We start from the raw sequence: 19,817 nt of genomic DNA on the forward strand, positions 1-19,817 counted from the left end.
CTGGAGAGTTAAAAACGATTCAGGGCCAGGCAAGGTGGCTCATGCCTGTAATCCCAGCACTTTGGGAGGCCAAGGAGAAATCTCTTGGGCCCAGGAGTTTGGGATCAACCTGGGCAATGTGGCAAGACCCTCTCTCTACAAAAAACCTTAAAAAAAATTATCTGGGCATGGTGGTCTATAGTCCCAGCTCCTCAGGAGGCTGACGGGGGAGAATGGCTTGAACCCAGAAGTTTGAGGTTGCAGTGAGCTATGATTTTGCTGTTGTACTCCAGCATGGGCAACAGAGTGAGACCTGGACTCAGAAAAAAAAAAAAAAAAAAAAAGCTCTCTGCCACCAAGCGCTGCTGGACCTGCAGGTCTGTCAAGATGTGGACACTGGTCTCTGTTCCGCAGGATGGGGTTTGTTAAAGTTGTTAAGAATAAGGCACAGTAGCTCACGCCTGTAATCCCACCACTTTGTGAGGACGAGGTGGGCAGACCACCTGAGGTCAGGAGCTCGAGACCAACCTGACTAACATGAAGAAACCTCATCTCTACTAAAAATACAAAATTAGCTGGGTGTAGTGGGACATGCTTGTAATCCCAGCTACTTGGGGGGCTGAGGCGGGAGAATCACTTGAACCTGGGAGGCAGAGGTTGCGGTGAGCTGCGATTGTGCCATTGCACTCTAGCCTGGGCAACAAGAGTGAAACTCTGTCTCAAAAAAAGAAAAGGAAGGGAAGAGGAGGGGAGGGGCGGGGAAGGATAAGGCCTGCTTTAAGAGATACCAAGTGAAATTCAGAAGACAACAAGAGGGTAAAATGGATTGCTATACTCAGAAACGCTTGGTGATACAGGATAAAAATAAATATAACACACCCAAATGCAGGATGATAGTTCATGTAACAAACAGAGATATCATTTGTCAGATTGTTTATGCCCATTTAGAGGTGGATATGATACCCTGTGCAGCATATGCACACAAACCCCCAAATACAGTGGGAAGGCAGGCCTGACAAATTACACTGCAGTGGACTGTACTGGCCTGCTGCTGGCCCACAGGCTTCCCAATATGTTTGGCATGGACAAGATCTATGAAGGCCAAGTGGAGGTGACTGGTGATGAATACAATATGGAAAGCATTGGTGGTTAGCCAGGTGCCTTTACCTGCTATTTGGATGTGGGCCTTGCCAAAACTACCACGGGCAAAGTTTTTGGTGCCCTGAAGGGAGCTGTGGGTGGAGGCTTCTCTGTCCCTCATGGTACAAAACGATTCCCTGGTTGTGATTCTGAAAGCAAGGAATTTAATGCAGAAGTAGACTGGAAGCACATCATGGGCCAGAATGTTGCAGATTACATGTGCTATTTAATGGAAGAAGATGAAGACGTTTACAAGAAACAGTTCTCTCAATACATAAAGAACAGCATAACTCCAGACATGGTAGAGGAGATGCATAAGAAAGCTCATGCTGCTATATGAGAGAATCCAGCCAGGCACAGTGGCCCACACCTGCAATACTAGCACTTTGGGAGGATGAGGCGAGTGGATCACCTGGATCACCAGTCCGGCCAACATGGAGAAACCCTGTCTCTACTAAAAATACAAAATTTACTGGGCAGGTTGGTACATGCCTGTAATCCTAGCTACTTGGGAGGCTGAGGCAGGAGAATCACTTGAACTTGGGAGGCAGAGGCTGTGGTGAGCTGAGATTGCATAATTGCAATCTCTCCAGCCTAAGCAACAAGAGCGAAACTCCGTCTCAAAAAAAAAAAAAAAAAAAAAGATTCAGAGAGCATTTCCAAAAAGTGATTCAGTAAAACATCACAGAAGCCATTACACCACCTCCCAGGTTCAACTGCTTCTCCTGCCTCACACTCTTGAGTAGCTGGGATTACAGGTGCCTGCTATTGTGCCTGGCTAATTTTTACACTTTTAGTAAAGATGGGGTTTTAACACATGGGCCAGGTTGGTCTCAAACACCTGAACTCAAGTGATCCGCTTGCCCTGGCCTCCCAAATGCTGGGATTGCAAGACATGAGCCACTGCACCTGGCCTTAGAAATTACACTCTTATCCACTCCTTGGAATCACCAGTGACTTTCTCTTTTAGGGTAGGTTTTGTTTCCTCAATTAACTTTAAATAATTTTAGGAAATGATAATCCAATAAGTATTTATTTACTCTGTAAAATCAGTTTATTTAGAAGTTGGAGAGAGATTATTTGGACTTAAGAAAACATCTTTTTACCTACCCTCGAAGACAAAACACAGAAATGTTTCATTACCTGCCTAGGTTCATCACTATGTCTTTGATCTGGAAGATCTTTAAGGGAGAATAATCTGACTTAGAGGTTAACTTAATCACTTGCCATGAGGCAGGGGTTGAAGTAAGAGGGCTCTTAACACTTTTGGCTGAGTCTATGGAATCTGGGAGTTCATTAGGCATCAAAGGAATACACCTCAACATATTAAGAGCCACCTATCTATGGCAAACTCAAAGACAACATCATAGTGAATGGGCAATGTTATGTTGCTCAGGCTGAGTGCAGTAGCTATTCAAGGCAAGATCATAGCTGATTGCAGCCTTGAACTCCTGGGCTCAAGCAATTCTCCTGACTCAGCTCTTGAGTAGCTGGGACTACAGGCATGAACCAATGCACCTGGATTTTAGTCTATGGATTCTGAGTGGCCAAGAGATTATCAAACAATAGCCTTGAAAATTGTACAGGTACTCACATAAAGTGGATTTGGGGAGGGGCTTTTCTCTGCAAATGTGTATTTATATGTTTCTACAGGGCTATGTAAACATGTAGTACAAAATATAATATTTATATGCTTTACCTTAATAAATGGGGGTTACTGTGAGGAATGTGAAGAAAAAACAAAGACAGGGTGAAGACAAGCAAAGGAAAAGAAAAACATAAACTGCCCTGAACCTTACCTCAGTGATGTGTGGTACAATCAAATTAATGCATTTAACGTTACATCATTTAAATGAAATTGAAAATATAAACTTGAAAGAAATAGAAATTAAAAGAAAGACTTTTGGCTGGGTGCAGTGGCTCATACCTGTAATCCCAGCACTTTGGGGAGCCGAGATGGATGGATTACGAGATCAGGAGATTGAGACCATCCTGGCCAACATGGTGAAACCCCGTCTCAACTGAAATACAAAAAGTTAGTCAGGCGTGGTGGCACACACCTGTAGTCTCAGCTACTCAGGAGGCAGAGGCAGGGGAATTGCTTGAACCCAGGTGGCGGAGGTTACAGTGAGCCGAGATCATGCCACTGAACTCCAGCCTGGTGACAGAGGGAGACTCCATCTCAAAGAAAAAAAAAAAAAAAAAAAGGCTTTCATCATCAGTGGGTATATATTCTTTGTAGTTTTTGTGAAAAAGGATCCAGAAGAAGAGAAAACAGAAACTGACTTCAGATTAGTGCTGTTAGGTGATATCATACCCACAGCACACCCTGGGTTCCCCTTACATCACTGCTGATGTATCTACTCATTGTATCGTGATATGGTTTGTGTAGCTTGCATAGTTGCAGGGGCATGTTGGAATAAATGAATGAATGAATAAAAGTATCTTTACCAGGAAGAAGAGCTCACGGAAGCTATTGTGGTCGTTTAGTATGGCCACTTGCTAATTTTTATTCCCAAGTATTTAGTAGTTTCATGTGGCTAGTTAATGTAGATTTTTTGGAAGTTGGACATTGATACCAACGGGAAAATACAGTATGAAAGTAACACATTTTAACCTTCTTCAAGGGAGGTTGTCCAAGTTGCATGGCAATGGGGTTGATTTTTCCCGGGTCCTCGAATAAATCAAGGATGTCACATTCTAAAGAGCTGTCACACTCTAATAAACACTTTGGACTGCAAGATTTGGGTTTAAATCTATGATCTATCATTTACTAGTTGTATTTTTTTGGACAACCTATTTGATTTCCCTGAAACTCAGTTCATTTCGTTGTCTGAATGCCCTTAATGGCACTTTTGACTCATACGAAAAGGTCTCTTAAATAGTATCTACGTTGCATATCACACAAGGAACCAGAATGAATATTCCTCCTCCATAGATAGGGCAAGTATCCCCAGACAGGAGCTACAGTGACACGTCTTCCGTATCAGGGAGAGCGGTGAGGCAATTAATTCTCACCGGGAGTATCTTCCCTTGCCAGGCCCTGAGATGACCCCTGAGCATGGAGTCCCAGAATCATGCCATCTTTCCACTCAACCCTGCTATCATCATTTACTAGTTGTAGTTATCATTTACAAGTTGTATTTACTAGTTGTATTTTTTTGGACAAGTGATTTGATTTCTCTGAAACTCGGTTTGTTTCTTATCTGTAAATAAAGGTGATGAGAGTCGTTATCACATAGTATTGTTGAGAATAATAGATGAGATAATGCATGGCATGCAAGATGCCGGGTACATAAAAATGGAATAAATGTGGGTGTTTACGGTGGTGATCACTGTGATTTCCACGTGGAAATCATATTGTAGCATCTAGTTCTGGCTTGGGGAGGGAGCATCTCAGCCCCTTGCTAACTCAGGAGGAAAAGCAGGGTTGACTAAGTTTAAGTGATGAATTTCCAGGCTGGAAAGATGCATGATCCTGGGACTCTACACTCAGTGGTCATCTCAGGGCCTGGCAAGGGGAGATATTCCTGGTGCGAATTAATTACCTTACCGCTCTCCCTGATATGTAGAAGACACGTCCCCATAGCTCCTGTCTGGGGATACTTGCCATATTTATGGAGGCTGGATACTCACGCTGGTTCCCTGTGCACTATGCAACGTAGACACTACTTAAGGGACCTTTTGGTATGAGTCAAAAGTGGCATTTAGGGCGAAGTGTGGTGCCCAGATTGAGCCTGTAGGTGGCAGCAAAAACTCAGACTTGGAAAGCCAGCCCACAAAGCTCCAGGTGTACCCAAGAGGGTTCTGTTTTTACTGGTTTATAGAAAACACCTGGAAGCTGTAAGCAACTGTATTTTTGGTGGATTCCACACACCATTCACAGCTGTAGTAGTCTTTTTTCCACCGTGAGTGGAGATAGCTCAGATCATTACAGCAAACTTCAAAAAATCACATATGTACATATATATATATATATATATATATATATATTTTAAATCAAGATTGTCTTCTCGGCAATAGGAAATTACTAGGCTATTAAGAGACAGCCCACAGACTATGACCTATGAAGCCATTACGAATGCCATTTATGCTGCAACGAAGTGATAGACTGGGTTGCTAAGGAAACACTGCACACACTCCTCAGGGTAGAAAGAAAATAGGGAGGTATTGAATGATTTCTCATCACTTTCAAACCCATGTGGCTCTCTTACAGCTGACATCAAAGTCACTGCTTTTGAATTTCATTTTATTTAATATTATTTGGTTTGCCTTTGCTTGATCTATCTCTACCTATCCCTTGAGTTTCAAATTTTCTGTGAAAATGTTTAAGTGTGTGTCTTGTAGGAAGCATATAGTTTGATATCATGGCTTAATCTATCTGGAGAGTCCCTATCATCTAATATTGGTGTTTAATCCATTCACATTTCTTGCAGTATCTGATGGATTTGATTTCACATCTTCTTCTTCCTTTATATTTTACTACTTATTATATCTATTGTTGTTCATGCTTTTCTTTTTTAAAATTTCTTCCAGATTAATCAGCACATTAATTTAAAAAATTCTGGGTCCTCCTTTCTAAAATATAAAACAATGCAAATTTTACTACTTATCTTCTATATTTTAACTCATAAAGTCAGAAGTCTCTGTGACTATGTGACTATACTCAAATAGTCACTGACTCTCTGAAGATTCAACATCATTCCCATTGCCCCCCACCAGTGGAGACACTGAGAAGACATTCACTTTCCCACATACTCTCCCATTCCTAACCTCTACATTTTATTAATGAAGTTAAGAATTGAGTTATGGATAATTTTTTATAACTTTTTATTTTTTTTTTTTTGAGATGGAGTCTCACTCTGTTGCCCAGGTTGGAGTGTAGTGGCGCCATCTCAGCCCACTGCAGCTTCCACCTCCCAGGTTCCAGTAATTCTCTTGCCTCAGCCTCCTGAGTAGCTGGGATTACAGGTGTGGGCACCATACCCGGCTAATTTTTATATTTTTAGTGGAGATGGGGTTTTACCATGTTGTCCAGATTGGTCCTGAATTCCTGACCTCAGGTTCCAGCTGCTTCAGGCTGCCCAAATTCCATTTCTATGTATCTCTGTCTCCTTAATTATATGAGACCACTGTGTTCCACCTCTATTCCTGGGTTTGGTAAATGCCTCTAGGTAGAAACTCATGGTGATTTTAAGTCTCAATTTGTTTTCTTTCTTTGGAGGATTAGTCTCCTATGCTGCCTTTAGCAGATTCCTGAAAACAATTTTTTCATGAAAATTGACCAGTTTTCCAGGTGTTTGTTTAGAGGGAGAGGGTTGGTTCCCTGCCAGTTCATCTGTCATGTCATACCTGTAAGCTTATGCCTTTTATAACAACAGCTCTTTTTTTTTTTTTTGAGATGGGGTTTCATCATTTTGGCCAGGCTGGTCTTGAACTCTTGACCTCATGATCCACCTACCTCGGCCTCCCAAAGTGCTGAGATTACAGGCATGAGCCACCATGCCCAGCCAACAACAGCTCTTAATTCATCTTTTTTTTTTTTTTTTTTTAAGTTCTGGGATACACGTGCAGAAAGTGCAGGTTTGTAACATAGGTATACATGTGCTATCGTGGTTTGCTGCACCTGTCAACCCCTCATCTAGGTTGCATCAAGTATTTGTCCTAATGCTCTCCCTCCCCTTGCCCCCCACCCCCAAACAGGCCCCGATGTGTGATGGTCCCCTCCCTGTGTCCAGGTGTTCTCATTGTTCATCTCCCACCTATGGGTGAGAACATCTTAACTCATCTTTTAAACATTTTGAACTTCTTTTCATAACTACTTTCAGATTACAAGCAATTACTCTTGATAACATCAAATGAAATGTAGGTATTTCTTGTACTGACATTTCAAGTTTTAATTTGCTTCAGAGAACACTTTTGAAACCCAAGCACTTAACCACCTTTGTGCTATGATAAGGTTCAAAAGAAGGCAGCTTATGATACAGTAGGAAAGTCACATTCAAGGGTAGTTTCTTAGTTCGTATTTCTCCAGAAGCAGATCCTGAGTGCAAGGGGTTGGTTTGGGAGGTGATCTCAGAAATGCTTGAGAGTGGGTGGGGCTTTAGGGGAAAAAAGAAGCCCATATACAGTCCCCTTGCTACAGTGGCCAACCGGAGATTAATACTGCTGGGAAACTGAGAATCAGTGTAGAATGAATGTGCAGAATAACTGAGAATCAGTGTAGAATAACTAAGAGTTATTCTACTTCAGGGGTGAGGGAACTGGGGTATTTATCTTCCAGTTTCTGCCAGTCATTAGTTGAAGGCTGCTTCTAGTGGGTATTAATTCCCTGTGCCTCCATCTTGTGTATGAGTGATGGCAGCAGCTGCAGCAGGGAGGGGCGGCTGGGGCTGCCCACTCCATGGAGCCCGTGGGAGCCCTATGCCTTCTGAGTTGGGGCAAGAGCTTTCCGAGTACCACTACAGCCACCTGTTGGGGAGGCAGCTTTCTGGGTGCCACTGCAGCCACCCAAACCTCGGCTGCAGACCCAGGCTTCCTGCTCTATGGAGGAAGCAGGGGCCCTGCCCTCCTGGGTGGGGCTACAGCTGCCCAAACTGCAGCTGTGGAGCCTCCCTGTGTTCTTGGCGGCAGGAGCAGGCAGGATCTGCCCTCCTGGGTGCCCTCCGCCTCCCACTCCCCCTCCTCCTGAAGAGATTGTTCCTGGGTCATCCCTAAAGCAGGGTTCTCTATCATCAGATGTAGATGAGTGCTCTCTGGCATGTGGTCCTAGTAACCAACTATGTCATAATACTCCAGGCTGTTACTCCTGCAACTGCATTCAAGGCCACTAGCTCCACAGTGGCACCAACTGTCAAGTTACAGGTAAGTTTCAATACCTGAGGCAAAGCCTCGCTCCTGCTCTATTCTTAGCTGTAATAAATAAAAGAGATATAGATGATTCAGTTGAAAATCTAATATAGAAACAGCTTTATTCTTTCCATGAGGAAGCTGCTATTATAACATTCCTTGCACTGAGTGGCAGTTGCTATTAAATGTCTTTAAAATGACTTAGTTATTCTATAAACTATAGAATTTCAAGTCTCTTTCCCCATAGGAATTGTTAAACTTCTTTACAAACTGACCTTATAAAAAAGGAGCTGAAACATTTCAATAAAAATTGTTTATACATTTCATGGTGTATTGTTTTAGCTTCCCTCCTGGTTTGTGGTAAATTAAATTGCTTATTAAAATAATTTTCTTAATTGAACAAAGTCATCTTGTTTTCTTAGAGGGTTTAAAAAATTGAATATTCGTAGGTGCAGTCAGGTTTCAGTTCAATCTCCAGAAATTTTAGATTATGGCTTAGCCATGGAAGCTTCCTAATTCCAAAGCTAACCCTGGGAATCCCAGGGCTCCATACCAGTCAAAAATGCTGTATTTGAATCTTGGCTTTGACACTAATTTTGAGCTAGTTAGTCGTTCTGAACCTACTCCCCCATTTTACAAAAGGTAATAATCTCTATGCCTTTTGGGATAAAGATCAGATTTCTGCAGCATAGCAAAATGTTCAAACGTTAGTTTCCTACTTAGGTATATTTCACTGCTAAGCTAGTCCTTTTGCTTAAAATTTATAAAAATTGTGTTTTTTTGTGCTCTCATTTGCTTCCAAAATTCACAGAACTGAGGAATCTACCAATGTAGAAGCTGAAAGAGGTAATGTGTCAAAGGCTTATTTGAAATAAATTATGTGTATTCTGTAGTTTGCAACATAGAGTATAGGTGTGGACCAGGATTTCTCTCAATTGGTCTTGCTTGCTGGGAGAACATGCAGATGCCTGGACTAGTGACACCTCTGCTTGTCTTCCCAGATTACTACTTTATCCACATCCACATAGGGAATCAAGGGCATTCAATATCTGACGGGAGACAGGGTAACAAAGCTGGAGTATGATCTAAAATCCAACAGTTACAACCTTGTGCAAATCACTTAATCCTTTTTCCCAAGTGATGAAAACAGGATTAACAAAACCTACATCAGACCAATTGAGCATTGAATGAAAATGCTTGTATACTGCTTAGCACAGTATCTGAGTTTGATAACATGAGTCCAAATTATAATAAATCTAAGTGGTCTTGGAAGATTTTTCCTGCTAGATCTTTTCTAGACTACATTTATTTTCTTGCAGGATAGATTGTGTAAATTGCTAGGCATAATTAGAAGTCCTAGACTTATTCCTATGGATATAAAATAAATTGTGCTTTGCAATCAAGTATTAAAAATTCCAAATAAAGATCAATTTGATTTGAAGAACAAAGACTGGGATTCCACCTTCCCTGAGGAGGCTAGGCTCTGTCTCTGTGGCTGGTGGAAAGAGCAAGCATCATTAAGTTGCCCCACAGGCTCAGCTGTATCCCAGAGAAACCATGTCAGCCCCACAGAACTCTCAACCCATCATGCATAGAATGAATCTTACTATCTTCTCCCAAGAGCAAAGCTCACTTATAATTTTGCTCTTGGCAAGTCTCTCCCTATGCACAAAATGTATAAAATGACATGAAAGAATTAGGCTGAAAAGCATGTACAAATGATGTACTACAAGATGACCACTTTCTCTGGACAGGTTTAAGCTAGTGCCTTGGCCTCCTTTGGACCTTCATCCTTCCACCAGCAGCCTTTCAGGGCTTGTGTCCCGGCTAGCTCAGCTGACTTCCCCAGGCTCTGTGAGAAATGTTACCCTCACCCCCACTCTTCTACTCTGCAGTTCTTACTTCCTACTTGGATCCAAGAAACACCTGCCAATTCCTCTCTTCCTGGGAGGGTTGCTGACTATATGCAGCCACATCTCCTATATGTCAGATCTGTACCCCTCATTCCCTTGCTCCTTCCCTGGCTTATTTATACATTACCCTTTTTACTATCTTTGGTCTCCTATGAATGTATGCCTAAGTACTACCCTACCAGAATCTAGTTTAATATATCCTGTTATGCTTTCTCCATTCAAGAATTTACAAAACACATCCAAATGTCCCTTTCATCAAAAATACTTGATCTTATAGACAGTTACTTAAGATTTTATATGTAACAATTCCTGGCTATCCCTGTCTCCTAAATAGGTTTTTATATATCAATTTTGTAACTGTATCTATTTGTAGAAATGTCTTGCTACCAACTCTAAGAGTCTTCTATTGTGATCATCTCTACATTACCTGTTAATTTCTTACTTAATTTCTCTACACCAAATAGATGGAGCAGTGAGCCTGTGTCAGATGTAAAATCTGAATTTCCTTCTAGAAACTCAACTTCTGTAACATAGGTCTGGATTTTCTTCTGGACAAACAAGACACGTTAGAAAAGTTAATTGGTTTGCATATTAAGCTTAAAGAGCTCTACCCAACACTTGAGTTTTTGTGTCTATCTCTAGCAATTAAAAGTTAGATTAAGCACTTTACTTTCATTTTTTTAAGAATGAGTGAGGGTCATGGATGGTGAGAGGGAAGTGTTAAGTTTCTACTATTTTAACTCTTGAGGAATACCTATGGAATTCAAACCAAGAACTAGAATATGGAGTTTGTTGCGTTCAGACTAATAATTAGTTTTTTTCTGTTTGTTTTTGTTATGTTTTGTTTTTGAGATAGGGTTTCACTTGGTCCAGCTCAGGCTGGAGTGCAGTGGTGCAATCATGGCTATCTGCAGCTTTGACCTCCTGGGCTCAGGTGATCCTCCCTTCAGCCTCCTGAGTAGTTGGGACTATAGGTGTGAGCCACCACACCCAGCTAATTTAAAGGATATGAACAGACACTTCTCAAAAAAAGACATACATGCAGTCAACAAACATGAAAAACAGCTCAACATCGCTGATCATTAGAGAAATGCAAATCAAAACCACAATGAGATATCATCTCATGCCAGTCAGAATGATGATTATTAAAAAGTCAAGAAACAAGACTGGGTGCTTTGGGAAGCTAAGGTGGGTGGATCACCTGAGGTCAGGAGTTCAAGACCAGCCTGACCAACATGGTGAAACTCTGTCTTTACTAAAAACACAAAAATTAGCCAGGCGTGGTGGCAGGTGTAATCCCAGCTGTCAGGAGGCTGAGGTAGGAGAATCACTTGAACCTGGGAGGCAGAGGTTGCAATGAGCCGAAATGGCGCCACTGTACTCCAGCCTGGGCAACAGAGAATGACTCCACGTCAAAAAAAAAAAAAAAAAAAAAAAAAGTCAAGAAACAACAGATGCTGGTGAAGTTGCAGAGAAATAGGAACACTTTCACACTGTTGGTGGAAATGTAAATTATTTCAACCATTGTGGAAGACAGTAAGGTGATTCCTCAAAGATTTAGAACTAGAAATACCATTTGACCCAGCAATCCCATTACTGAGTATACACCCAAAGAAATATAAATTGTTCTATTTTAAAGATACATGCATATGTATGTTTATTCCAGCACTATTTGCAATAGCAAAGACATGGAATCAACCTGAATGCCCATCAATGATATACTAGATAAAGAAAGTATGGTACATATACACCATGGAATACTATGCAGCTATGAAAAGGAATGAGTTCATGTCCTTTTCAGGGACAGAGATGAAGCTGGAAGCCATTATTTTCAGCAAACTAACACAGGGACAGAAAACCAAACACCGCATGTTCTCACTCATAAGTGGGAGCTGAACAATGAGAACACATGGACACGGAGGGGAACAACACTCCCTGGAGCATGTTGGGGGAGGGTCAAGGTGGGGGGAGAGCATTAGGGAAAAGAGCTAATGCATGTTGGGCTTAATATCTAGGTGATGGGTTTGTCTGTGTAGCAAATCACCATGACACACATTTACCTACATAACAAACCTGCACATCCTGCACATGTACCGTGGAACTTATATATTTTAAAAAGTGTTACAGATCAGTCAGCTTCCCCAGGCTCCACTGTTCAAATTCTATTTCTCTCCTCTCAGCCTCCTCTAATTCTTAACTGTCACCCCCAGAATAAAGTTAGAGAGTTCCTTTGAAAACATCTGATTCATTCTTCCTAGTTTTATGGATGACGAAACGGAAGCCCAGCAAGGGCAAGGCTTACACTCTTGGGAGACAGTTTTCATTGAAGTTCTAGAAAAACTGTAGTGATTTTGTCTAGCCTCCCTCAGCCCTGTGGTGAGAGGCAGCTCTTTGGGAGCCACTGTGAATAGTAAACATGGTGGGGGGTGGGGGGAGAGTGTCATCGCCTCAGGCTACATGTCACTTTCTCTCTGCCTGAGGAAGGCAACTCCTGCCCTCCCAGGTTCTCAACCCACTGGTCACTTTGGTTTACAAGAGGGGCTGCTGGCTCACCTTGTCAGAGCATCTGTATAACTCAGGCCACCAGTAGGACAAGAGTTAAATGGGTTCACGCTTCAATCAAGTCTTAAGCAGTTCTCTCCACATGCCACTGAAGAATCAAGTCCCCTTGTCAGCACTGCTCCCCCTGCTAAGCTCTGTCTATATTTTCTTTGATTTGAACAAACGAAACCTCATTTTCACATGTTCAGTCCTGCTTGGTGGAGAACTATTCACACATGAAATTGCTCATTTTTTGCTTATGGCTCATGCCTGTAATCCCAGCATTTTGGGAGGTTGAGGCAGGTGGATCTCCTGAGCTCAGGAATTCAACATTAGCCTGGGCAACAATGGTGAAACCCCATCTCTACAAGAAAATGCAAAAAATTAGCTAGGCGTGGTGGCACACGCCTGTGGTCCCAGCTACTTGGGAGGCTGAGGTGGGAGAATTGCTTGAACCTGCGAGATTAAGACTGCAGTGAGCCAAGAACATGCCACTACACTGCAGCCTGGGTGACAGAAGGAGACTTTGTCCAAAAAAAAAAAAAAAAAAAAAAAAGGCGCTTATTTTTGATTCTGGAAATGTTACCCCAAAAATACAGGGTTTGTTGGCCTGGTGAATAACAAGCCATGCTCCTTTAGAACACAGGTGTGATCTACAGGAGTTTTATTACCTGCACAAGTAAGAAGGGCACTGGGGTTATTCTCTGAAGCAGTGTCTCCCTGAGGGAAAGTGACAGGAGAGTGTTAAGGCATGATGGAGAGGGGAAGGGGTGTGTCACATGCAGGGGAGGGGGAGGGGCCTCAGTGGCATCAATGCAGTGGGTCCTCATGCCAGCACATAGGTCACCTGTGATGCTCATGAAGCTGCTGCCCCCCTGGGTGGTGACTATAGCATGGCGATGAGGAAAATTCACCTAGTTCATCTGTAAGTTGCTGAGGTCTGTCAGGGGCTGCTTTTAACCAAGTGGGTGACCACGCAGGGTCTAGGAAAAAGCAGACTGCAGGGCAGGAGGCTGCAAAACAGGCTGATTGCTTAAGTCAGTTAAATTCCTAGAATCCCTGGAGACCCTGACTGCCTGCTTACAGAAATATTCTAGAAGACAGGTTGAATTTGTTCCAGACGGTATTTCCTCTGAAAGAAGCTGTTAGCCTGACAAAGAGTAGATGACAAGGCTGACTCGGGCTTACTCCGTTGTACCACCAGCTGCTTCTTGGCCTTACCACCCAATTCTAGAATGAAGGAGAAGCAAAACTAGCTGGTACTGAGACCGCGACACTCACCTGTTTTCATGATTTCTTTAGTGGAAACTTGAAGTTGTTCCTTTTGTTTAAAAAACTCCTCTCTTTCTTCTTTCAGTTCTCTGCCCAAGTACCTCCTTCTTCCTGACCACTTTTCCTAAAACACCACATTTGGCCAGGTGTGGTAGCTTTCACCTCTAATTCCAACACTTTGGGAGGCTGAGGTAGGAAGACCACTTGAGCTCAGGCGTTTGAGATCAACCCAGGTGACAATAGTTATACAAAAAAAAAAAAAAAAAAAAAAAAAAAATAGCTGGGTAATGTGATGCACATCTGTGATCCCAACTACTTGGGAGGCTGAGCCTGGGGGATCCACTGAGGCTGGGAAGTTGAGGCTGCAGTGGGCTGTGATCCTGTCACTGCACTTCGGCCTGGGTGACAGAGTGAACCTGTCTCCAAAAAACAAAACAAAGCAAAACAAAAACCAAAACCACCATTCTTTCTCCATCCCTGGTAGTGTTGGCATCTCTTGGGAGCTAGTTAGGAAATCATTTCAGGGCCTCAGTCCAGACCTACCGAATTAGAATCTGCATTTGAAAGAGATTTCAAAGCAATACAGCCTACACACATTAAAGTCTGGCTTAATCTTTTTTATTTTTATTTGTACAGGATCACTGGAGAGTATTTAAGTTTCACACTGAATGCAGCCTGGATGGTGTTGTTTTCTACAATGTGCTGGCAAAATGCCAGACGCCCGAAAATGTACTGGGTGAACAATCTACATAATGGAGGGGAGGATCGTTGCCAAAGCACCTTGACAGCACCTTCCACAGCCTCCACAGTAGAAAACCTGGTGTGTGCTCAAAGCCTCACCCCTCCTTAGTGAGGGCGTGTGTCTAGATGAGAGCCAGATTGGCAAATGGGTAGAACAGGGGTGTGTTAAGCAGTTTCTGTCCTACTTTCACAGATCTCACCGTTCTCTTGGCATCACTTGAGTAATCTTGAAAAGGCTTCCTCCATTAAATGGGGATGCATAGTTCCTATGGGGATTGGGAGGATTAAAAATGAGTCTGCTGGTGGCAGAGGTCAGAAGGGCTTGATTCCAGACAGCAGTGCTTTGAGTGTGTTCTCTGTGGTACAGTTGCAGTGCTGATCAGTGGTAAGTTTAGGGCAAGTTTAGGATACGTTCTTACACATAGAGAATAACCCTCAGGCCAAACGTGGATCCCAGACTGATACAGGAGTCTCTTTCCATGTAGCCCTGAACTTTTTTTTTTTAAGAGACAGAGTCTTGCTCTGTTGCCCAGGCTGGAATGCAGTGGCGTGCTTATAGTTCACTACTGCTTCGAACTCCTGGGCTCAAGCGATCCTGCTGCCTCAGCCTCCTAAGTAGCTAGGATTACAGGCATTTTGCCACTATGCCTTACTAATTTTTAAAATTCTTTTTGTAGACATGGAGTCTGGCTATATGGCCCAGGCTGGTCTTGAACTTGTGGTGTCAAAGCATTCCTTCCACTTGGACTCCAAAAGCACTGGGATTACAGGCTGTCTTGAACATTTTTATAGCAAAAAGAAGTTTGCATTTTTTTTTTTTTTTTTGAGATAGAGTCTTGCTCTGTCATCCAGGCTGGAATGCAATGACATGATCTCAGCTCACTGCAACCTCTGCCTCCTGAGTTCAAGTGATTCTCCTGCCTCAGCCTCCTGAGTAGCTAGGATTACAGGTGCCCACCACCACGCCCACCTAATTTTTTGTATCTTTAATAAAGATGAGGTTTCACCATGCTGGCCAGGCTGGCCTGGAACTTCTGACCTCATGATCCACCCACCTTGGCCTCCCAAAGCGCTGGGATTCGGGAGGTGGAGGTTGCAGTGAGCCGAGATTGAGCCACTGTACTCCAGTCTGGGCAACAGAGCGAGACTCCATCTCAAAAAGAAAAAGAAAAAAAAGTGCTGGGATTACAGCTGTGAGCCATCAGGCTCGGCCTAGAAGTTTGTATTTTTTTAAGGGGGAGTTTTGGCTTTATTTCTCTTGATAGCGGAAAAGTAGAATTTTAACTCTCAGCAACTGAATCCTAATCCTCAGGCAGGAAGTGTTTTGCATATAAGGCAACGGAGAATTATTGGGGTGGGGAGAAAAGCAAAACACACAAAAACATCAGTTTTGTTTATTTTTACCAAAGCTTTCCTTGAGATAGAATTATAACGCAGCCTAGATTCAGCATTTGCCAGAAGCCCCGTATCTGTATGGTGTCTGCTAGGTCCTGACTTCTCAGGTCCCTAATTGCTGCCTTCAGAGGTGAAAAGAGCCCTGTTGCACTTTCTCCATTCTGGCTCTGTACCCTCGAGCAAGAACCCCAGGCTCCTCTAGGTGGCAGGTACTCAAAGGTCCAAAAATGGGCCACCAGTTGGGATTGAAATCCAAGTGAGAGAGTCCCAGTGAAAGCCTCGCAACTCCAAGTGTGGTCCATGAACTGGCAGCATTGGCATCTCCTGGGAGCTAGTTAGGAAATCATTTCAGGGCCTCACTCCAGATCTGCTGAATCAGAATCTGCATTTGAAAGAGATTCCAAAGTGATACAGCCTACCCATTAAAGTCTGGCTTCAGAAAGAAACAAGTGATTCCAGCACAAAATGGCAAGGGAAGTGAATCTCTCTCATCCCTTCCACTCTAGCAGGCAGTGTGTGCTATTAAGTCAGTCCCATCATAGCACTCTATTATTAGTGCTTGCTGAACTGAATGAATGTTCCTACCTCTGAAGGGTAGGTTTGAAAGATGAGATTCAGTTCAGTTAAAGGCACCCTTAAATCAACCACTTGGAATTGAAGGCAGCCCTGCTGGAGACCCAGTCCCCTTCATGGAACACATATATCTGCCTTCCTGTGATTCTAAGCACCACTGCTACAAAGGGAAAGATTTCCAGTCTCACCTCAAGTGGAAACTGGTGCTTCTCGTTTTCTCAACAATAGGCTTGGCTTTGCAAAGAAAACAGCAAGAACCTGAAAACAAAGCAATCAGGGACTTAAGTGGGGCCCGCTGGCTTTTTCTAGTAACCTTATGCTAAGAGGTGCAAAGATTTGAGTGCTAGATTTCAGACAAAAGTGCCTGGGCAGCCAGGAAATTGTTAGTAATGAATGCTTAAACTCCCAAAGGTTGTACTGAAGACAAAAGAGCTTTTATGGATCTACTGAAACTGTTGTTTTAAAATTTTATTTATAAATAAAAGATAGATATATATATGTGCTTTAATGTGATTAATAGGCTCCATTTTTTACAAAATGTTAAACCTAGAGTCCTCTGCATCCTGGATGAGGCATCCAAAGGGTGGAATAGTACAGCATTAGGGCCTTCGCTCTCCTTCTGCTTCTGGAAGAGACACTCTTGTGTGCCCTCAATGTTCACAGCAAAAACAAAAAAGAAAAAATATAAATCCCATGTATGCAATGAAGATAGATAGCTATGAGTTAATCAGGTTATTTCATTCCATAAAATCCATTAAGCTGCTGGGATTTGCATGGTTCTAAGTTTAAGATGCTCATCCAAACATGGCCAGAAATATATTGGCCTCCTGAGTGTTTGCATGACAAGGAGTTATACAGCAGGAAAAAGAAAAAAAAAAACAGTAATTACATTGATGCAAGATTCATCAGTATTTTAGAATATTGTAGTTTCAAGGTGTTAGATTGTTTCTGAGCATTGCTGACTTTAACTCTGGTTATTGTCCCTGGTCCACGTGACGCAAATGCCACCCTTTTCAGCAAAAAAATACGAAAAGCCCGTCACTCCCTAAGAGGACCTTGCTCCCTCTGGAGAGGAAAACGAAACTCTTTAAGAAGAAAACCAAACCCAGCCTGAACTAATCGTCGAAGGGGTCCTGTTTGGTCCCAGGAAAGGAAGATTTCCAACCACACCGGCGAGGGACAAGTGTCCGGGTTCCAAGTCGGAGCCAGGCGGGCCTGTGCGGGGTTGAGTCCTTTGCCACCCGCGACCCCCAGGCTCTCCAGGCGTCTAGAGGTCGGAGTCGCAGGGCAGAGAGCTGTGGTAGGGCTGGGTGCTGCACGAGGAGGTGCCCTGGGACGAGGCCGCCTTCTCCCCCTCCCCGTCGAGGACATCAACCTGGTTGGTGTAGGCCTTGGGCGGTGGCCGCGGCATGGGGAAGCCGATCTTGGGCTTGCGGGGCTGGGCAGGCGGCGGCCAGTGCTGGCCGTCGCGGTAGTACTTGATGGCGGGCGCCAGCTCGGGCTCGGGCCACTCCACTTGGATGGTGCTGACGCTGCTGCGGCGAGGCCCGGCGGAAGGCGCCTTGCGGCAGCGGCGACACCGCTCCTCACACCAGGGTGCGAAGCTGAGCGCCAGCGAGAAGCCGCCCAGCAGCAGGAGGCAGCTGCCCAGGTAGCCCAGCACCAGGCTGTAGCTGACCTGCACCGTGACCGGGTTGGCCGGGGCGGGCAGGACCTCGCGGTCCCACAGGAAGTGGTTGTACCAGGACACCGGGATGAGGCTGAGGAGGCCGGCGACGAAGAGCACGAGGCCTGAGACCCCGGCCAGCGCGAAGTGGGGCTCGTCCTGCCAGCAGCGCACACCCAGCGACGCCAGCAGCAGCCCCAGGGCCGTGGTGGCCAGCGAGGTGACCATGAGTGCCCGCGCCACCAGCACGGGCTCGGCCGCAAAGTAGCCCCACTCGTCCGGCTGGCCGCACTCGCGCTCGCGGCTGCTCTGCTCCCGACACATGTCCCACAGGCCCTGGTACAGCACCACGTCCACCGGCTGGTTCAGGAAGCCCTTCACCAGCCGCCAGCCGGGCGCCAGCGTGCCAGTCAGGTTCAGCAGCAGTCCGCAGGGCGCGAACACCATGCCCAGCGTCATCACCACCGGCGTCCGCATCCCGGCCCGCCGCGCCGACGGCGCACCTGCCGCCTTCCTCCTCCGCTGTCGCCTTCTCCCGGCCGTGCCCCGGGCTCCGGGGACCCGAAATCAGCGCGGGCGCCCCGGGCTCCGGGTCGAGCTCCTGCCCCCTGATGGCTCCAGGGACGCTCTTTGTCTCCTGCGCGGAGACCGTCCCCACTCAGGCTAGTTCGCTCTTCGCGTCCCGGCCGCTCCGCCCTCCTACTGGCCCTAATCGAAACCAGCCCGCGGGCGGGTCTGACCGAAACCGCGGGTCCAGTCGTGGGCGCCCAGGGGCGGCCGCCGGGGCCAAACCCGGCCCGGGAGGGAGGGACCCAAGGTGCGCGCAGGAAGCGGCGAGGCCACCTCCAGTGCGGCAGGTGAGATGGGGATCTGAGCGGCGGGGACACCCCACCTTGCAACCGGGCAGCTGGGCCACGCCTGACCTGGACTGCTCCGGGCCGGAGCAAAGGTCGCCCCGCCCCTGGCTCCTCGCACCGCCCCACGGGGCCCAGCGGGCTGTGGGCGGGGAGGGAAAAGAGGCGGCGCTGCTCCGACGCGGTGGCTGCGCAGCTTCTCTGCTGCTCGGCGATTCCTAGAGTTTTTCTCCCGTCCCTGCCCGTCGACCTTACGCGTGTAGTTTCACCTTCCACTCCCAGCGGGTCCCCGGTGGCCCACCAGGTTTGCTCTGCAACTAGCGTCCACTCACAGCGAAGTGAGCGGCCCCGAGCGCTCCCCGGGGCTGGAGGTGCGCTGGGGGAGTGTGTGCTCCTACCCAGTCCAGGAGCGTGTCCCAGGGCGTTGCACCTGATTAATTTCCTTAATAAAGGCTCCACACTCTGGATTAAATTCGACTCAAGAATCCATGCCAGTGTATTTCTGGGCTGAAGGGTTACACGAGGATTTTCCTTTCCTTTCAGCTTTGTGAAAGACTTTCCAGGGGACTAGAAAGAGGGAGGGGTGTTCCTGGGTGTCCTGCTTAGCACTCTTTGCAGGTTCACTTAATTTTACAGGGTCCTGTGGCCTTTTCTCTGCTGTAGGTTATTTTACAACTCTATACATTGCAGAAAGCTTGTAGAATTGCAAATGACTTTTGTCCACATCAAGGCCAAAGAGTTTGTCCCAGTGGAATGATTATTGCCCCAATGGATACTGACCAGTATGACATTGATTTGTAAATGCATTTTAGCGTTCCTGTTTGCCTGTATATGTATGTCGTTTTGTTCTTTGCATTATTTTTCCTTTTTAATTAATTAATTCGTTTATTTAAA

At 45.1% G+C, this 19,817-nt stretch overlaps 1 protein-coding gene and 1 pseudogene across 1 annotated transcript; one reads left to right on the forward strand and one right to left on the reverse strand.

Annotated features, from left to right (window-relative positions):
• The first annotated feature begins 385 nt into the window (after positions 1-385).
• LOC116558200 lies at positions 386-14,544 on the forward strand (annotated as a pseudogene).
• Positions 14,545-17,352: 2,808 nt separating this feature from the next.
• On the reverse strand, positions 17,353-18,983 carry CLDN23 (claudin 23). The gene has a single exon (XM_032288321.1). It carries the CDS (start codon positions 18,544-18,546, stop codon positions 17,671-17,673), a length of 876 nt encoding a protein of 291 aa, XP_032144212.1. The 5' UTR covers positions 18,547-18,983; the 3' UTR covers positions 17,353-17,670.
• Between the last annotated feature and the right edge of the window lie 834 nt (positions 18,984-19,817).

This window comes from Sapajus apella, unplaced genomic scaffold (genome assembly GCF_009761245.1).
Source record: "Sapajus apella isolate SASKATOON/1434 unplaced genomic scaffold, GSC_monkey_1.0 scaffold21, whole genome shotgun sequence".
NCBI classification, from domain to species: Eukaryota; Metazoa; Chordata; class Mammalia; order Primates; family Cebidae; genus Sapajus; species Sapajus apella.

What these genes read in the sequence shown, in the direction of transcription:
- CLDN23 (XM_032288321.1), bottom strand. Translation starts at nt 18,546, where the DNA reads ATGCGGACGCCGGTGGTGATGACGCTGGGCATGGTGTTCGCGCCCTGC.